Source organism: Chiloscyllium plagiosum, chromosome 19, assembly GCF_004010195.1.
Source record: "Chiloscyllium plagiosum isolate BGI_BamShark_2017 chromosome 19, ASM401019v2, whole genome shotgun sequence".
NCBI classification, from domain to species: Eukaryota; Metazoa; Chordata; class Chondrichthyes; order Orectolobiformes; family Hemiscylliidae; genus Chiloscyllium; species Chiloscyllium plagiosum.
Window position 1 is genome coordinate 54,990,862 of NC_057728.1, and position 18,513 is coordinate 55,009,374.

At 38.3% G+C, this 18,513-nt stretch overlaps 2 protein-coding genes across 8 annotated transcripts in view; one reads left to right on the plus strand and one right to left on the minus strand.

Annotated features, from left to right (window-relative positions):
* The window catches only part of LOC122559835 (G/T mismatch-specific thymine DNA glycosylase-like), a 32,203-nt gene extending 24,484 nt beyond the window's left edge, over positions 1-7,719 (plus strand). For all 4 annotated transcript variants that reach the window (XM_043709931.1, XM_043709932.1, XM_043709934.1 and 1 more), the window contains 3 exons: positions 1,819-1,990; positions 3,518-3,646; positions 5,225-7,719. In XM_043709931.1, the coding sequence (XP_043565866.1) occupies positions 1,819-1,990; positions 3,518-3,646; positions 5,225-5,367 (444 nt within the window). In that variant the 3' untranslated portion in view covers positions 5,368-7,719. The remainder of the gene's footprint in view (positions 1-1,818; positions 1,991-3,517; positions 3,647-5,224) is intronic.
* The window catches only part of glt8d2 (glycosyltransferase 8 domain containing 2), a 74,311-nt gene that overhangs the window by 24,053 nt on the left and 31,745 nt on the right, over positions 1-18,513 (minus strand). For 2 of the 4 annotated variants that reach the window (XM_043709939.1, XM_043709936.1), the window contains exons 7-10: positions 17,250-17,362; positions 16,947-17,113; positions 13,349-13,461; positions 9,775-9,844 (exon numbers count right to left, since the gene is read on the minus strand). In XM_043709939.1, the coding sequence (XP_043565874.1) occupies positions 9,775-9,844; positions 13,349-13,461; positions 16,947-17,113; positions 17,250-17,362 (463 nt within the window). Of the gene's footprint in view, positions 1-8,256; positions 8,817-9,689; positions 9,845-13,348; positions 13,462-16,946; positions 17,114-17,249; positions 17,363-18,513 lie in introns of those variants that run through there. The other 2 variants (XM_043709937.1, XM_043709935.1) reach the window with 2 other exon arrangements.

An 18,513-nucleotide genomic window follows, 5' to 3' on the forward strand; every position in this document is an offset into this window, starting at 1 on the left:
TCTTCCTGACCTCTCCGCCCCCACCCCACTCCGGCCTATCACCCTCACCTTGACTTCCCTCCACCTATCGCCTTTCCAAAGCCCCTCCCCCAAGTCCCTCCTCCCTACCTTTTATCTTAGCCTGCTGGACACACTTTCCTCATTCCTGAAGGAGGGCTTATGCCCGAAACATCGATTCTCCTGTTCCTTGGATGCTGCCTGACCTGCTGCGCTTTTCCAGCAAAACATTTTCAGCTCTGATCTCCAGCATCTGCAGCCCTCACTTTCTCCTCTCACAGTGAAATACAATTTCACTGGGTTTCATCAACAAACCACTTTTAACACTTGGGAAAACAAATTATTAACTACTACTGAGCATGCTTAAAGTACATTCTCTTTAAAATATTCATTCACAAATAGGAGCAACAAGACAAACAATTCTGCATAAACCACCATGGGTGGGAAACTTGGGGGAGAAAAAAGAAGCCAGTCCTGTGCTTCAAAAGTTCAGAGCACAGAAGTGAAATTAATTTTTCAGTTATAGAAGTCATAGAGTCATACAAGCACAGAAGCAGACCCTTCTGTCCAACTTGTACATGCCAACCAGACATCCCACTCTGACCTAGTTCCATTTGCCAGCATCTGGCCCATACCCCTGTAAACCCTTTCTATTCGTACAACCATTCAGATGCCTTTTAAATGTTGCAATTGTACCCTCCTCCACCACTACCTACAGCAGCTCATTCCATTGACACCACACCCTCTATGTGTTACCCTTCAGATCCTTTTTAAATCTTTCCTCCTGCACTTTAAACCTCTGCCCTCGAATTTTTACTCCCTCACCCTAGGAAAAAGACATTGGCTTTTTACCTTATCCATGCCCGTCATGATTTTATAAGTTTCTAATTCGTTGCTTTTGGTGATGAATCATGTTGTCAGTTGTAGGACATCTGTAGATCCTTAGTTTGGTAGTCAGTCATTTGGACCTATAGCCATTGCTTAAATAAAAAGTTATTTTCAGAATCTGAGTATTGTACCATAGTGAAAAAGAAAGAGACCTGTCTTTCTTGCAGGCATTTTGGTGGTCTATAACCTAAATATACAAAAGGCTTTTGCAAGGAAAACCAAAGTACTTGGTATCAGTTTGTCTCTCAAATGTTTCAAATCCTCTTCTCTAAAAGTTACATGACCTTGCTTAATCAATAAGTGATCACCACACAATTCTACTTTTGACCTTTTGACTTGTGAAAAATACACCGGTACATTCTCTGCAACACAGTGTCCAAATGTCCTTTTTTTTTCCCCAGTTTATATACTTATTTAAAAGAGTCTTTACAATTGCTAGTTTTCATTATTTTAGTTCAAAGAATCTATTCCCTTGAGAAACTTAAATTTTCCTTTCGCTGATCTTCACTTCGCTGAAAATAATCATCTATGGTGTCTCAGCCCAGTGATTTGTTTTGGATTATATTGGTTCCTTTTCACAATAGTTTCCAATATGGTAACCCATAAACTTAGTCTTAATTTATCCTGGCCAGGATATTGAACTTATTCATTATGAAACACGGAATAAGTTTGGTTTACATCCTTTTCAAAGTGTCCTTGCTAAATTTGAGTTAAATTTTGCCTACCCTTACAATTGCCTTTAAGTTTTGTGTTCTCTGATTTTGATTTGCCTTGAATTCTTCATTTTGTTTTATATTTTAATCTCATCATTCTTTCTCAGTTTCTATTCATGCCACCTTCATCCCAGATATGCTGGTTTCCTCTTGTTCTTACACTTTCCTGATGACTAGGTTTCTATAAAGATAAATACATCAATCTAAATTTATTTTCAAGGTGGTCTATGTCATGCCTTCTTCCAGTGCAAGGTGTGCGCAGTTTCCTCGGGCCCAGGACAAGGTACATTATTATATCAAGCTAAAGGAACTACGAAATCACTTGAAGGGCATTAAAGCTCCAACAGAGGTCACTGAAGTAGAATACTCATTTGACTTGCAAAAAGCTCAAGGTAAGTAGCTTGTAGTTGCAATTCAAGTATCTCATTCAGACAAAAAGTCTTTCTTGGGAACAACCTAATACGTATATTGTTTTATAAAGTTTACTTCCTTTAGCTAACAGCTATTTGTGAAATTTTGTTGATGGTGCTAACTTGCTTATGATTTGGAGATGCCGGTGTTGGACTGGGGTGTACAAAGTTAAAAATCACACAACACCAGGTTATAGTCCAACAGGTTTAATTGGAAGTACAGTAGCTTTTGGAGCGACGCTCCTTCATCAGGTTAAAGCGTCGCTCCAAAAGCTAGTGTGCTTCCAATTAAACCTGTTGGACTATAACCTGATGTTGTGTGATTTCTAACTTTCTTAGATTGATTGCAGTCCTACTTCCAATTGCATGGCAGCTAATAATTATTTAGAATTATACAGCACAGAAACAGATCATCCTACTTTCCATACTGATCAGGTATCCTAAACTGATCTACAGAGGAACCTCAGTTATCCAAACAAGATGGGTGGGCACTATTTCGTTTGGTTAATTGATTCAATGCCTCTCCTCTGGGACTCAGTTTTCTGAAGTTTCTTTTTTCCTCACTCTGCCTGCCTTGCTCCCCCTCTTTGTTTCTGAGCAGACACACACTTCAGTGTAAGGGACCCGCAGCATTGCTGAAGCCTCCCTCCCCCCAGTCAGTTCAACGGGATTGACACAGCGAGCACGTGCTAAGTCCGCTCCCCATTCAGGAGACTAGGCAGCAACACATACCCTGTCCACCCCCGTTCGTCCCCCAAACCCTGTCCAGCCCCAGGCTCATTCCAAACCTTCATAAACAAGGCAGTTGTCTCACAGTTCTCATTGTGCCGAAACCACTAGTCTCCAGCTGATTCACATCACTTGTTTTCGCACTGCTCCTGCAAAAAAATGTAGTTCCTCCCACACCTACTGCTCGTAGTCATTCTAGTAAACCTTGAGAATGAGAGAAGAGTAATGTCCTCTGACTGCAGGAGCAGCTCTGTTCAAAATCCAGATAAATGTAACTGGAAGATTTTGAAGATTTTGGCAGGCTATGGAGAACCCCTTGCAGGTTGCATGGCGACATGTGGACCACCTGTTGGGTAAGCCTAACATAGATGCAAGTGGTTATTTCATCAAAGCTGCCTGATTGACAGAAGTAGTTCTTCCCACAGACTATCATTCATAACTCAACAAGGAAAGATGTGCCCAAATAGCCATAATTGCAACACCGGGTTAAATTTAATTTATAACTTAACTGCGACCGTTTTAACTTTATAACTAGTTTCTAGAGGTTAAAGTTCATTTGTCATCAGCTTTCACTATTGGAATGTTGAATTCCAGTTAATTGGGCAAGCTGATTCTTGGTCTTCTGTTTTATTTGTCGAGAATGGTTCAGGTTTTGGTTTGTTCACAAATTGAACATTAAACTGTCTTTAGATTCATAGTCCTTCTTATATTTGTGGGTTTTGAAAAAAATATTTTAAAAAAAAAACTTTTTACTGAACAATGTTCTAATTTCCCCACAAGCGGAAGCCAAGAAAATGGCAATTAAAGAGGAAAAGTATGACCCTGGATATGAAGCTGCTTATGGTGGTTCATACATTGAAAAATCCACTGAAATCAATGGGCAGTGCAATTTTGCTACAACAGAACCAGGTAAATGGGCAAAATGGTTTGATTGTGAGTAAATCATGGAGTTTTATATTTTGTATTGATATAGCTTGTTTATTGAATGCTAAATTTTATAGTAACCTGCAGGATGCTGCTTTGAGGAAATCCTATAACTCTTCGGCATATAAAAATATTAGTGAAGGAAGCATGCTACCTTTTTCGCAGACTCTCATTTTATTTTTATAACAAAAAGATATTCTGTTAAATTATTTTTTGGATTCAATCTTTGTTGTGATTTTGAACTCTGGTTTCAGTCCATGGTTCTAGTTGAACCTTGTATTTGTAGGCTGGTAATCCCTCCCAAGGATCCGTTTGTCCCTTTTTTTAAAAACAAAATTAAGCAAGAGTACCAGAACGATGAAGTACCAGTTCTTGGAAAAAGAAATTGTTAACTCCACGTTTACCGTATGAATGTTGCTACTGTTGCACTAACCAATATTGTGTGATCCAGACAATAACTTGTTAATAAATTAGTTTATAGTTGTGTGCAACAACTAGTGTTATTTAAGGGCATTCAAGAGATCAAATGAAATCATTCCTACATATGATATTTAAAGGGTGAAGATGCATATTAAATATATATCACCTAAAATGGTAGGATATGAAAACCTGAAGTGATGATGTTTTGTACCATATATAATTTGCGTTAAAGTCTGCATTGCTTAAAAATATATAGGCATCGTTTTTAGATTAGATTAGATTACTTACAGTGTGGAAACAGGCCCTTCGGCCCAACAAGTCCACACCGAACCGCTGAAGCGCAACCCACCCAGACCCATTCCCCTACACTTACCCCTTCACCTAACACTGGGCAATTTAGTATGGCCAATTCACCTAACCTGCACATTTTTGGACTGTGGGAGGAAACCGGAGCACCCGGAGGAAACCCATGCAGACACAGGGAGAATGTGCAAACTCCACACAGTCAGTCGCCTGAGGCGGGAATTGAACTGGCACTGGCACTGTGAGGCAGCAGTGCTAACCACTGTGCCACCCTAATTTTTATGAGATAGGGGTAGAGTGACTAGATATACTTAGCCAATAAGCTATTTTAGATTGTCCGAAATGGAGATCCCAGAAATGCCGCCTGCATTTGAAGGAAGGGTTACATTCAAAACACATCTGCTGAAATTATAATTCAGTGGCTGAGTGGTCAATCTATAGAATAGTGCCTGGGAAGATTGTGTCATTTAATTTTAAAGTAAACAGATCTCTTGTGGCAAACATCACTTGGAATACAGGTGGTGAGAAATTCAATACATGACATTGTAAATGGCAGAGGGTGAGGTTGACCTATAACTTTAGACCTTATGGCTTCCAAACCTGCGACAGGTTTTTTTATCTGTTACTTTTGTGTTTGTTGTAAACTAGTTGAAAGGATTGCTAACTAATTTTTGATTAATCTCTATCATTGCTGTATCATGGAAACAGCAGTAATCAGGCTGGGAAAGTCTTTGGTCTCTTTTCACCTAGTAGTTATTTTAGTAATTTATAGTTTAAAAATATAATGCAGAATGTAATGAATTCCATGATGACTCCAGTTGGTTTCCTATTGTTTTACAGCTGTGACCAGCAACTCTGAGTTCAACACGGGATCAACATTTTGCCAAGTTCCTGATGGCCAGTGGATGACCCAATCATTTGCTGATCAGATTCCTTCAATCAATAATTACTGCACAGAGTCTCAAGAAGGAAATAACACATAATGAATTGATTGGTTTGCATAACTTGATGTTACTGCAGTTTTAATGCAGTCTTAAAAGTACTGTACCTCAGTTTTTGAACTGAAGAGGTTTTATCTTTTTACCTATTGCTTTCTAGAATTATGTGTAATCTTACTGATGTAGTAAAGATCAGAAAGTTGAATTCTTAAACTTTTAGAGTGAAGCTTTGCCCAAAATATTTATAGATGAAAGGAGAAACCATATATGGTTTGTTTTGTTTTTAACGTAATATGATCAGGTGCTCAGTTTATTCCAAGAATTAAGTTGGGGTTTCTTACTAGTACAGATTCGCTTTTGCTCAAGTATTACAATTATGAGGCTGTTGAGCCATCCAGAAATTTCTTCTGTTAGTGTTAGCAGCAAGTCAGAATGCAGTGAAGCCTTCATCAATTTTGGTCACAATAGTGGTGGGAGTTCTACTTAAATCATAATGTCCTCCATTTAAACTGGATTGTAACAGTGCTGCTTAACGTCTTGCTTATTTGAAATTCTTATAATATTTGCATTTCTCAGGATGTGTGCACATCAAGTACTATTAATAGCAGTTTCACTTTCAGGTCAGTTCAGACTACCTTAATTTTATGTTTATTTGACCAAAGGGGTGCATTTGTTTTAAAAAAGAAGCATACGTTAAATACGGGTCCAGGTGTCCATTTGCTTATGCAAATTCAACAATAAAATCAGAGCAGTTTCAATTCATTATTTTAAGTTCATTTTAAAACGTTAGTGTTCGGGGCATGTTGCTTCTCCTTAGAAAATTGAAACTCTTGAGCAAGATGAATTTTTCATGGACTCAGCTTTTGTGTCTTTAAGGATGAGAAGGTGCTATGGATTTGCAAAAATAATGAGCTTAACAAATCATGTTTTACATTTGAGCAGATGTTCTTTAATACTTTAAATCTTCTTTGTAACTCAATGTTGCTAATTTAATTTATATTTTAGCAATAAATTCCCCTTGTGTTTTTATCAATATTGCTTATTAAAAATTGATTCTTTCTTCTTTTGCACAAATCCATTTTGAATTATTAGGAGTAGACTATAGTTTGTCAAGTTGACAGTAGTGCACAAGAAAAGCCAGAGGATAAGTTCCCTGCCAAATGTTTTTGTTAAAAATTGGAGCAATGCTGTAGTTGCCTTTAGTGTTTGAGGTTTTAATGTTTTTTCTAGTATGAACTGTGGGGGTGGGGCAGGACAGGGGGTTTGAAAAAAAGGCTTTCAATTGAAAATTGTCTGATAATTAAATGGAGCATTCACAATTCTGGTATTTCAAAGCAATTTTCCCTTCAAGCTAAACTTGTGTAATCATTTTCTTTTGACTTGATTCAAATTTCAATAAAGAAAAAGCAACTGAAGTCCTTCGCTGGGCATTTGCACTTAAGTCTAGAGCAATATAACTCACTCAACCTGTTTTTAATCCTTACTCTCAACAGAAATTGCAAGTGCAAGAGTTTAAATCCTGACAGTAGTGTAGACTGAAGCAGATTGACAGATAGTGACATGGCCAGTTAATAATATTCTTGCGCCAACAAGATGAGGGCTTTGCTGAAATCCACAATTCGTGGTGTGGTCTTTTAAACCCAGCCACTTTTTTGCTGTTGCCAACTGCTTTCAATGCCCAGTATGGGGTTCACTCAGCACATTGGCTATGGATGAGTAGGAAAGCTGAATGAAACTTTTTTTGCAGATTCTATCAGGTGACTACAGGCAGCAGCAAAAGCCTCCAGAAGAAACCTATGGTTTGCTTCTGATTGCGTCATCAATCACCATCCCCTCTCACTCCACTATCTGGCTATGACACCTGTTAGGCTTGCATTACCCTCTTCCGCTGGTATGAAGTATTGCCAGATTTGTTCAGGGGTCTCGTCTGACTTGGGGGGGGGTGGTGGCGGGGGGCAGAAAATAAACAAGTCCCAGCTCATATGCCAGTTCCATAGTTACTTTTCTCCTTGTATTAAAATTTAGCTACTAAGTTTGAAATAAAAATTCACTCAACTGTGAGACTATGTAAATGCCTTAAAGGTTCATTAAGGAAATTATTGTAACTAACCTGCATGATTGTTTTCAACAAATAATTTGTAATACTGTCTCTAGTGACTTAAAGCTGTTTTACCAGAAATTTTAAAGTTAACCATGTCATATTATCTAGTTTGTAAAATGTGCCTGTGGGATTATATACAAGTAAATGTATTCTCATTTGAAGTGAATGGGCAGCGACTGGAAACTTTTAAAAATGTCAAAATGATAATGTTTACAACTTGTAAATTTGGTGCTCAATCCTCTTGCAAGAGAGTGATAGTTTTAAAATCTGGAGAAAACAATAAAAATTACAATGAATTTTTTTGCTTATTTTTTTGAATTTTACACTACAAATATTACGTGTTCATTTACCTGCGTCGAACTTTGAATGCATATGAGCAATGTCTGATCTCTCAACAGTGTCACTAGTGTTTATTATTCGCTCAGGATGTGGGTGTTGCTGGCTGGGCCAGCGTTTATAGCCCATCTCTAGTTGCCCTTGAGAAGATTGTGTTGAGCTACCTTCTTGAGCTGCTATAGTCCATTTTATGTAGTTGCACCCACAATGCTGTTAGCAAGGTAGTTCCAGGGTTTTGACCAGTATTGTTGAAAGAACGTCAACATATTTCCAAGTCAGGATGATGAATGGCTTAAAAGCGAACTTGCAGGTGGTGGTGTTCGTGTGTATCTGTTGCTGTTGTTTTCAGATTGTAGGGTTCATACATTTGGAAGGTGTGTCTTAAGCCTGCCAATCTTGAAGCTAAGCAAGGTGGTTCACACTTTCTACACAGGAATTGATGGCTAGTTTTTAACACTAAAACTGCTAGCAAAATCGATTTTATTTTGCCACACCAATGAGATGACTTTAACTTTTATTTTCAAATTCATACGTCAGAGAGAAAAAGTAACAATTGTGATCTTTTAACATGAGACTTACATAGTTTCTTTGCAGTTTGGAAGTGTTAGGGAGTACCAAGCTTAATGCAGTAACATCAGAGGAATGTCTTAATCTTGTATTGTGTACCTAGCTGCCCTTTTGTTTTATGAACACTTTGATATCTTCATACTTAGTACAATTTTCCACAAACCTATTCAAAACAAATCTAAAGGATTCTGTGAAGCTGTTGTTGCATCTTTACTATTGATTGCAGTTGGGTTTTGGATTGAGGTTATGCTGCAATGTTTGGAGTAAGTTATTCAGTTTTTTTTTAGAAAATATCACTGCAGTGGCACTTTTAAAACAAGTTCTTACACTTTATTCTGGAATAGAAGATTTATCCTGGCCTTAAACTATTAGTTTGCTTGTAAATGTGTTCATGATGCTGCTACACTGAGAAGAATGCTGATTTGTTTATGTTGTTCATTGGTAGATTTCTTGAATTCTCTTCCCTGAAGTGCTTTTGTGGACTAGTTGCCTGTTAGTGACAAAAGCAGGGAACAGCTTTAATGGTCATTAATTTGTGGATTTGCAACAAAGAATTGTTTTAAAATTCTGTTCCACAAGTTGCTACAATAATAGTAGAATACTGCGTTTCCACTTTGCTAATCTGATGCCACACTCTTGGAGGAGGAGGTGACCATTTGGCTTTTCAAATCTGTTCCGTCATTCGTTTAGGCTGATTAACTCTATTTGCCCATTTTTCTTTTGATATCCTTTAATAACTACAAACATTTATCAATACCCAGCTTTGTAATTTTCAGTCGTTTCCCAGATTTCTGGAGAACAGAGTTCCAGATTTCCTTTAAATAAAAAACATGCTTTCTAATATCATCCCTGAAAGTTCCTGCTGTAACAATAAGGTTATTGCTCTTTATTCCGGATGTATACTATTATAAAGGTTACATTTCTAAATTATAAAAAACTTAGTGAAAATGAGGCGAGGCCTGTTCACATTTCATACTGTACATCACTAATCTTACTTAAAGTATACAAAAGCAAATATGAAGCTGTTTTTGCAGTCCTTCAAAAAGGTTATGGTCATCTAAAATATTTCTGCCACTTACAGTTCAATTTGGCAAAATATCAAAATAATGCATCTCCTTCTGAAAGTACTGTTATTGTGCAAGATAATATTTTCTGAAGTGAAAACAGTTTTGCTAAATAATACTGAATAACTATCTTTTTAAACTGATATCTTAATTCTGTTGCAGTAAGTTCTGCTATCATTTAATTCACAGAAACATATCAGACATTTGGAGACTTAATAGCTTAAACCACAGCATTCCTTTGGACAAAGGAATGAGTTAAAATTCTATACATGATAGAGCTCCTAATTGTTAGGTCGTACCAATCTAAAATGTCCTGTTGGATCAGGAAGATACCATCTTTCCCAAAATTCCACATGAGCCGTGGGATAATCCCAGGGTTTATACCTTCCATTCCAATGTAGTAATTTAGCTTCAGAAAGGAAGTGTTCTGAATATCTGGCATCAGGACTCCAGCCTATAGAAAAACAATAAAGTGCAGAAATTACACTCAAGATGCTCCATGTCTGGAAATTTAAAGCTGTATCCATGTGATAATTTACTACATGTATCATATGGACATCTCTTGGAGTTACTTTTTTGCACTAAGTACTTTACAATCTTTCAATCCCATCATAAGTTTTGTTTTAATCAAACTGATCTTTCTATCATCTTGAGCTTTTTCTAGCAGTTACATTTTTGCCAAGATTTTATTCTGCTGTGATATGACATAATAAACTCCTGATAATTGTTCAATTTTTTTCTCTTGACATTAATTTTTCACCATATTTTCAAGGCTTGCGTAGTAAATGAATGCAGACTTTAGTGTTTGAGTATTTGGTCAGTAAAAGTTGAATGATTGGAACACCAATTTTTAATATCAGGCTAAGATTAGATGCAGACTTTTTGTTTTGTCAGTTTTAAACGTGTAATATCTAAAATGCTAACATTTTCAACATTATCATTTAGCCAGAATTGCCTCCCATTCTACATAATGTTTTCCTCTCTCCAGCTACCAATTTTGCTTTAGAGATATGGATAGTGTTTCTTAGTGTTATATGCATCCAATTTGCTAGATTCTTTCAAAAAAGTTGTTCTTTGTCTACTTTATCTGTTTACCAATGATATTTCATACAGCATCAGACTTTATAAATTGCAAGTTCTTATCACATATCAAATAACTTTCAGATTCAAACTGTCCCTTCCTGATCCAGATCAATAGAGTTGTCTTGGTCTCAGTTTGGAAAGATGATCTGCCCAAAATATCTTTATTTTTTGCCTCGGTGCTTTTCTAGGTTGCTTTGCTGATAACCCAGCACTTACCTCATTTTGTCTGAATTGGTGTGATAGAGCTTTCCAGGATTCTCAGCTTTATTATCATGGCTAACTTTATGCTGATTGTTTTTTTTTCATTATTTGAAATGTATTTTTGACCAATCCAATCTTTTGTTTTGTCATTTATTGTGTCCGATGTTAACATTATTCCTAGATAACAAAATCTGTCTGATCTTTTCATTTTTTTTTACTGTGATATAATGCATTTGGATATCAAGAGGCATTTGGTTTTCTTACAATTTACATTCAGCTGTTTCTCCTCACTTTCTTTCATTGCTCTATCACCAACTTTAACCTTTGCTCAGTTGGTTTCTGTAAAGCATCGTTGAGTTCTGGCACTTGGCATCTACATCAAAATGGCTTCCAAAGGAACCTGAAGCAAGACAATGGTCCTGCATCTCCCAACTGCTTTCACTTCAGTGTTGCACACTGGCCTGCATCTAAAATGTTCCAGGTTTCTTAAAGAAGTTAAACAATTGGGACAGTTGTTGAAACACTCCTTCACAACAAAAGGTTTAGAGACTGCCTTGCACAAGGAGTACATGGAACAGACTGGCCAACAGATTACCACCGAACTCCCCAAACCTGTTTCAACTCGTATACAAATAACCTGCCAACCATCAAGTATCATATGTTCTTCTATGCTGGTGTCATCTGTTGTCTTCTAAGCACCTTAGCACAGTTACTTAAACACGTTACAAAGATGATAGACTACTTCAGTACATTGTGTGTAACACTGATCTCTCTAAAGCCGTGCCTCCATTTCTTGATTACCTTTTAATAACTTGTGCTTGTCCATATGTTCATCAAGCGGATCACTTCAAAATTCTTATAACTTTCTGACTCAGGCAAGAATGCTATCAGTGCATACCCCAATACCCAAACCTTCCCAGATTTCAGCACGTAGTTGAGGCTGACTGTTGAGTGTGGTATGAGGAAATTCTATACTTTTTTTTAGATAATCTGTGCAGTAGCGTTCTATGCCTTTTTAGGTAGATCTAAAATATGCTGTCCCATTATGTGTAAGAAAAGCAGGGAGTTACACTCACCAAAACTAAAATCAAAATGAATTAACTGATCAAAGTTTGTGCGAAGATCTGCACAAAACACTATATAGGACAAACAGGAAGACAGCTAACAATCCGCATACATGAACATCAACTAGCCACAAAACGACACGACCAGCTATCCTTAGTAGCCACACATGCAGACAACAAGCAACATGAATTCGACTGGGACAACACTACTATCATAGGGCAAGCCAGACAGAGAACAACCAGGGAATTCCTAGAGGCATGGCATACATCCACAAACTCCATCAACAAACACATCGACCTGGACCCAATATACCAACCACTACAGCGGACAGCTGAAACTGACAACCAGAAGCGGCAGGGACAGACCACTATAAACACCGGAGGAAACACCAAAGAAGCGCTTCGCAGGAGGCTCCCAAGCACTGATGATGTCGCCTAGCCAGGGGACGAAACGTTTGCAACAAAAACTTCCAGCTCGGCGAACAGAACCACAACAACGAATTAACTGATGTTTGTAGAACCTTGGCTCCACCAAAACTGGCTGCTGCTTTAGGTTGCAAAATAATACTCCATATACTTCCAAGTTAATTCATTGGCTGTGCAGCACTGGGATGCACAAAGGATTTGAAAGATGCGATGTAGCAGGAAGGTTTTTTTTCCCCAATGTTTCTAGTTTGAATTTACTGAAAACCTCTGGAGAATGTTTGGCACAAGGAAAACTTTTTTAAAACTGTGGGAGAAATCTGGTGAACTATTTAAAACTAATGTACATTCCTGGCTGCATCCCTTGCACGTAGAATGATGGAGATGTGTACAGCACAGAAACACCCTTCGGTCCAACTTGTCCATGCCGACCAGATATCCCAACCCAATCTAGTCCCACCTGCCAGCACCCGACCCATATCCCTCCCAACCCTTCCTTTTCATATACCCATCCAGATGCCTTTTAAATGTTGCAATTGTACCAGCCTCCACCACTTCCTCTGGGAGCTCATTCCATACACATTCCACCCTCAACGTGAAAAAGTTAGATTCCTTTTTCAATTTTTCCCCCTCTCACCCTAAACCTATGCCCTCTTGTTCTGGACTCCCTCACCGCAGGAAAAAGACTTTGTCCATTTATCCTATCCATGCCCCTCAGTTTTAAGATATGGCAGACTATCAGCTAACTATTATTAGCAACTTTTGCATTGTTTGCTTGGATTATAAAGAGTGAGATTGAGTGGAAAAATGATTCCAGGAATATGATTTTAAACAGAACTGCGCTGAGATAGAAAATAGTCTTTGCTATTTAATCAATGATCAATTTGTATTCCATTAATTAGTGAGTTACGAAAGGAGTTAGAGAATGCACTCCTCCAGCAAAGGTAGTGTTGCCAAACCTCAACCCTATTTCTCTTAAAAACTGCATGACTCAAGTCTTTTCATTGCAATTTCAGTTTAAATAGTTACAGTTTCCAAATGAAGTCCAGTGAGTAAAATTTAATTCAAATGTGTTGCAAAATATCATTTCTTTTAACCTCCATTCAAAACACAAAACTACTGACCAGAACAATATTAGTAATCTAATCTAATCTAATCTAAGTAATCCAACAAGAACTGAGTCTTACCGAGGTGTCGAATATGCCATAAAGGGTTCAATAAGGAATGTTGGTTGTGAAATACTATTAACATAGGAGGGGTCACTACTCCTTCGGCTAGTGCACTGCTGTATAGATTCTCCCTAGAAAAGAAGGGAAACTGAATAAATGAGAAAATCAGACATGCAATATTTTCATATACTGAAACAAGAACCCCATTTCTGGTAATATCAGTTAATAAGTACACTAGAAAATATTGCAAACATTATTTGCAAAATAGATATTATTTCACGCATTGTTAGATACAAAAATCTTCATCCTAGGATTAAAATCCACCTGTGTCTCATCTGTCTCTTTTGCTGTAACCTCCTCCAGCCCTCCTGCACATCCCAATATTCCTGTTTTCCACCAACAGTGCCCATGCCTTCTGTTGCCTTTACCTTTAAGCCATAAAATTTCTTTTTTTTTAATTTCTGCATTTCTACTCCTGCCTTTAAGATGCTCTTCAAAACCTAACTCCTTGTTTATCTTAATACCTCCATGTGGGGCTCAGTGTCAAATATTGTCTGGTGGAAACCCCCATAGCATACTGAGATATATTAGGTTAAAAGGCTATAGGAAGTATTGTAAACTTTAGAAGATATTTACGCATGCTTCCTGATTTCCTTTTGTTTCCTTTTTTTTAAAGAAGTACATATTATTTCAACTATTGTGGACAAAATCAATTTGAGGGTTGCAGGATTCAGAATTTTCAGACAGTGGGAATTTGAGTTGAAAGCAATAATTATTGCTGGGTCAATAATCCTCAATGACACTGCACTGCTGTGCTGGCCCCAATGTTTCAGGGCAAGTACAGTGGGCCAAATGGTCTCCTTTGCTATACAATTCCATACAAATGGGAAATAAATGGGGCTTAGTCCTTCAACTTTCTATTACCACTAAACTGACTTAACTTTATAGTGGCATTGTGGTAGTGTCACTGGCTAGTGAGCCAAAGATGCAGCTCTGGTGATGTGGGTTCAGGTCCCTCCACAGCACCTTTATCTGGTCTGAAAATTGTACCTCCACATCCTCAGTGGTTGGCTCTTAACTGCCCTCTGAAATGGACTAGCAATCCATTCAGTTCAAAGGGAATTAGGAATGGGCAACAAATACCAGTGAGGATCACATCCCAAGTATGCAGAAAAGAATTAACGATAGGTTTGGTCTGTTGGCTTTATAGTATTCTCTTTGCTATAATAGAGAGATGTGGATAAGTGATTGACAATTCCTGGGTAAATTGTTAGCTTTAATGTGAGAAACACATTGCACAAATGATGATCAAGAGGAGAAGACAATCCTTGGTTTTGAGCAAAATTAAGAAGTCCTGACAAAGAGTAAAGGAGTAGCACACAAATATTTCAGTTTTGGCATTGCCATTTCTGGATAGTTCAGATTAGTTGAAAGCAAACTAAACTAAACTTAATAAAGATTAAAATGAAAACTCTTAACACTTGCTTGAGCAGCATACAATATTGGAGCAGTGTTATGGATCAGACCCCCCTCAAAATATTTTAAGAAGGTAGCCTAGACCCTAACTTTTCTTATATTAAAAGTAGATGTGAGGTGTTGTGTTTCCGATGCAATGTGACCGGTCAAACTACTCAACATTAAACAAAACAACTTCTTTTATCACTCTAGTTAAAATACAAACAAAAGAAATAGGAATTTAGAATAACAACAATTGGAAAACTTAAACAAATAATAAATACACTACCTATTTGTAATTAAGTGCTCCAATATAGTAAAATCCCATAAACATGCCCCTTGGTAAAAAGGCAAATTCAGATACAGATTCTTACATATAGTTGTCCAATCCAGGAGGAAAATACATCAAGGTTTAGAAAGAAAAGTAGCTGGAAATTCACTGAAGCTTTCAGCTCTTTCGAGACTCCAAGTTTCTGTTGCTACTGAAAAAAAACAAAACCTAGAGAGCTGGACACCCATTCAGGCTGCTTCTATTGTTCCAACGTTTGAAAAAAACTGAAGGCCTCACAAGGTGTTTACTTGAGTTGTCTTCAGCACCGCTGCCTTACAACCATACTTTTTTTAAAAAAAAGGACAAAATAACTGTTTAAAGTGACAGCATCATCACAGCAGGAGTAAGCCACTTGGCCCTTCAAGCCTATCCACCAATCAACATGATCATGAAAAATCTCCCAGCTCAGTATTCTGCTCCTGCTTTCTCCCCATGCTGTTTGATCCCTAACAACTGTATGTAACTGTATGTAAACATTCAATGTTTTGGCTCCAACCACTTTTTGTGGTAGAGAATTGCACAGGCTCACTACACAGTGGATGAAGAAATTGTTCCTCATCTCGGTGTGAAATGGCCTTCCCTGAGCCCTCACCCTGTTACCCTTGTTATCTGGAACATACTACATTTACGCTGTCCAGTCTGTTAGGATTTTATAGATTTCTATGAGATTCTCATTCTTCTAAACTCAAGTGAATAGAATCCCTACAGTGGAGAAGTAGACCCTCTAAAGACCATCTCATCCAGACTCACCCCATCTCTGTAAATACACATTTCCCATGGCTGATCCACCTCACCTGCACATCCCTGGACACTATGAGCAATTTAGCATGGCCAATCCATTTAACCTGCACATCTTTGGAAGGAAACCCATGCAGAGAATGTGCAAACTCTGCACAGACAGTCACCCAAGTGTGGAATCGAATCTGTCCCTGTACTGTGAGGTAGTAATGCTAACACTGAGCCACCATATCACCACAATCTAATCTCTCTTCATAGTCTCCTCTGAAAGACAAAACAAGTTTTTCTATATGCTACAGCATGAAAAGTGTACAAAAGAAACTGTGGCAGAAACTTGATGTACAGCCAGAAATGTGCTCATCAAAGACATCTAACAGCCCTGCCACAAAATTTCAACTAGAATTTTCATTTTTTTTTCAAATGTAGCAACAAATCCCTGCATGTCTTAAGCAGCAGAGGGAAAGTGTTAAGAAAATAAACTGCCTACAGCTAACTGGCTGTATTATCAAGCTTACAATCAATGAAGCATGACTGAAAGCGGAGCACCTGAAAGGGATCCCAGCTATGGGCTAAGGTTTTTTTTACTGGGATTTATCTTGAGCTCTAGGTTGGCTAAGTATTCAAATCTACTAATATATTTAAAATAATCCATCTGTACTCTCCAATGTCTTACCCTCATTGCAGCACTGTCTCTAATTTCTGTAATGGGAAATGTCTGTGTAAAACTAGTCATGTTGTAATTACATTCTTTTCCCAAGGACATTACAATACTACCACTGTTAGGATAGTGCACTGAAGCAGGACAAGTTTAAACATCATTCCTCAAAATAAATATGTATGTAAGTATATCACAGGTACACCCATTAGGAGAGAATCTATAATTCTAAAATGGGAATCAATTATATTTGTATACCTTGGTCCAATTAACACCATAACCACAAACCGACATAATGCAAATGTCTCAGAAAAGAGATTGTGACTCTGCTGATATTGTAGGCTTCCATTAAAGAATTCACTGGCCCATACAAACTGAAATATTAACCCATTGTAGTGTACCAAGATATAAATACATGCGAAAAGGACAGAGCTTACTCTACATTGGCCACCAGCCATTTTTCCAATTGCTTAGTAATCCGCTGTCGTTTCCATTCTGTAACATTTGCAACAAACACACCAACATTAAAGGAACAGGTCGTGGGATTTATCCCTAGATCTCGGACAGTTGGCTTCCGATAATCCAAATGTCCCATATACGTGGTCTGAAAAGATAAAGAGACAAAGTTATAATTGCAGTGACCAAAAGATAATGCAAACTAAAGGAAGCCATTTTGTAAATAAAGATCCACTTTCAATATTGGTTTATGCTTTATTGTTACCGACATCGGTTCAGGTCACCTGCATTCCCATACTCCTGACCATCTCGTGAGTTGAGGTCAGATCACAGTCTGTTGAGAAAGCAGCAGCATGGCCAGGCTTCAGCACAGTGTTGTACAAATCCTGGATATCACCTGCAGTGAAAACCAGTTCAAATTCAAATACCAAGGTATAGTTACAGAGAGACAGTCGGCGGTTTAGCCAAAACATATCAATTACTGTAATAACACTTATGTGGATGGTCACACGTGACTATTTTACATAGCAGAGCAGGCTTGATAAGCTGAATGGCCTACTCCTGCTCCTAAGTTCCTTTAAGAGCTGGGGAACTGGATATAGGGAGAGGCTGAATAGGCTGGGGCTATATAATCAAATACTTGAGATGTATGCAGAAACTGTGGGGCATCAAAGTGTACAAACATAGTCAGCATTTCAGAATTCATTAAACTGGAATGGAAATAACCTCGTGAAGCCACAATACAGGACTATTCACATGCAAAATAACAGAAGCAAGAAGTGATAGACACAGCTAAGTGATCCCACAAGCAATGGATCAAATCTTAGCTCTGCAATCCTGCCACATCCAGTTCATGAATGGTGGTGGATGATTAAACAACTCACTGGAGGAAGAGGCTGTGTAATGAGGTCAGGAGCTGAGTGGCCCTGGTGGAAACCAAATTGGGCTTCACTGAGCAGGTTATTGCTGAGCAGGTGCTGCTTGATAGCACTATTGATGACAACCTCCATTTTTTTTTCTTTACTTTTTCTTTTTTTTTCTACCCGGGTGGCCAGTGACAAACACTGCCCTTCACATCAAAGGGCAGTGCTGTGTGATCAAAACAGTGAGACAACCTCCATTATGAGAACCTGGACATTACCTGATTGGCATAAATGATTACGAGACAGTGAGGTCTGCAGGTGCTGGAGATTAGAGTTGAGAGTGTGTTGCTGGAAAAGCACAGCAAGTCAGGCAGCATCCAAGGAGCAAGAGAGTCAATGTTTCAGGCCGGAGCCCTTCATCAGGAATGAGGCTGGGAGCCTTGGGCGTGGAGAGATAATTAGGAGGGGGGGGCGAGGCTGGGGAGAAGATAGTTGAGAGTGCAATAGGTGAATGGAGGAGGGGGTAAAGGTGATAGGTCAGAGAGGAGGGTGGAGCAGATAAGTGGGAAGGAGGATTGACAGGTGGGACAGGTCATGAAGGCGGTGCTGAGCTGGAAGGTTGGAACTGGCGTAAGGTGGGGGGAGGGGAAATGAGGAAACAGGTGAAGTCCACATTGATGCCCTG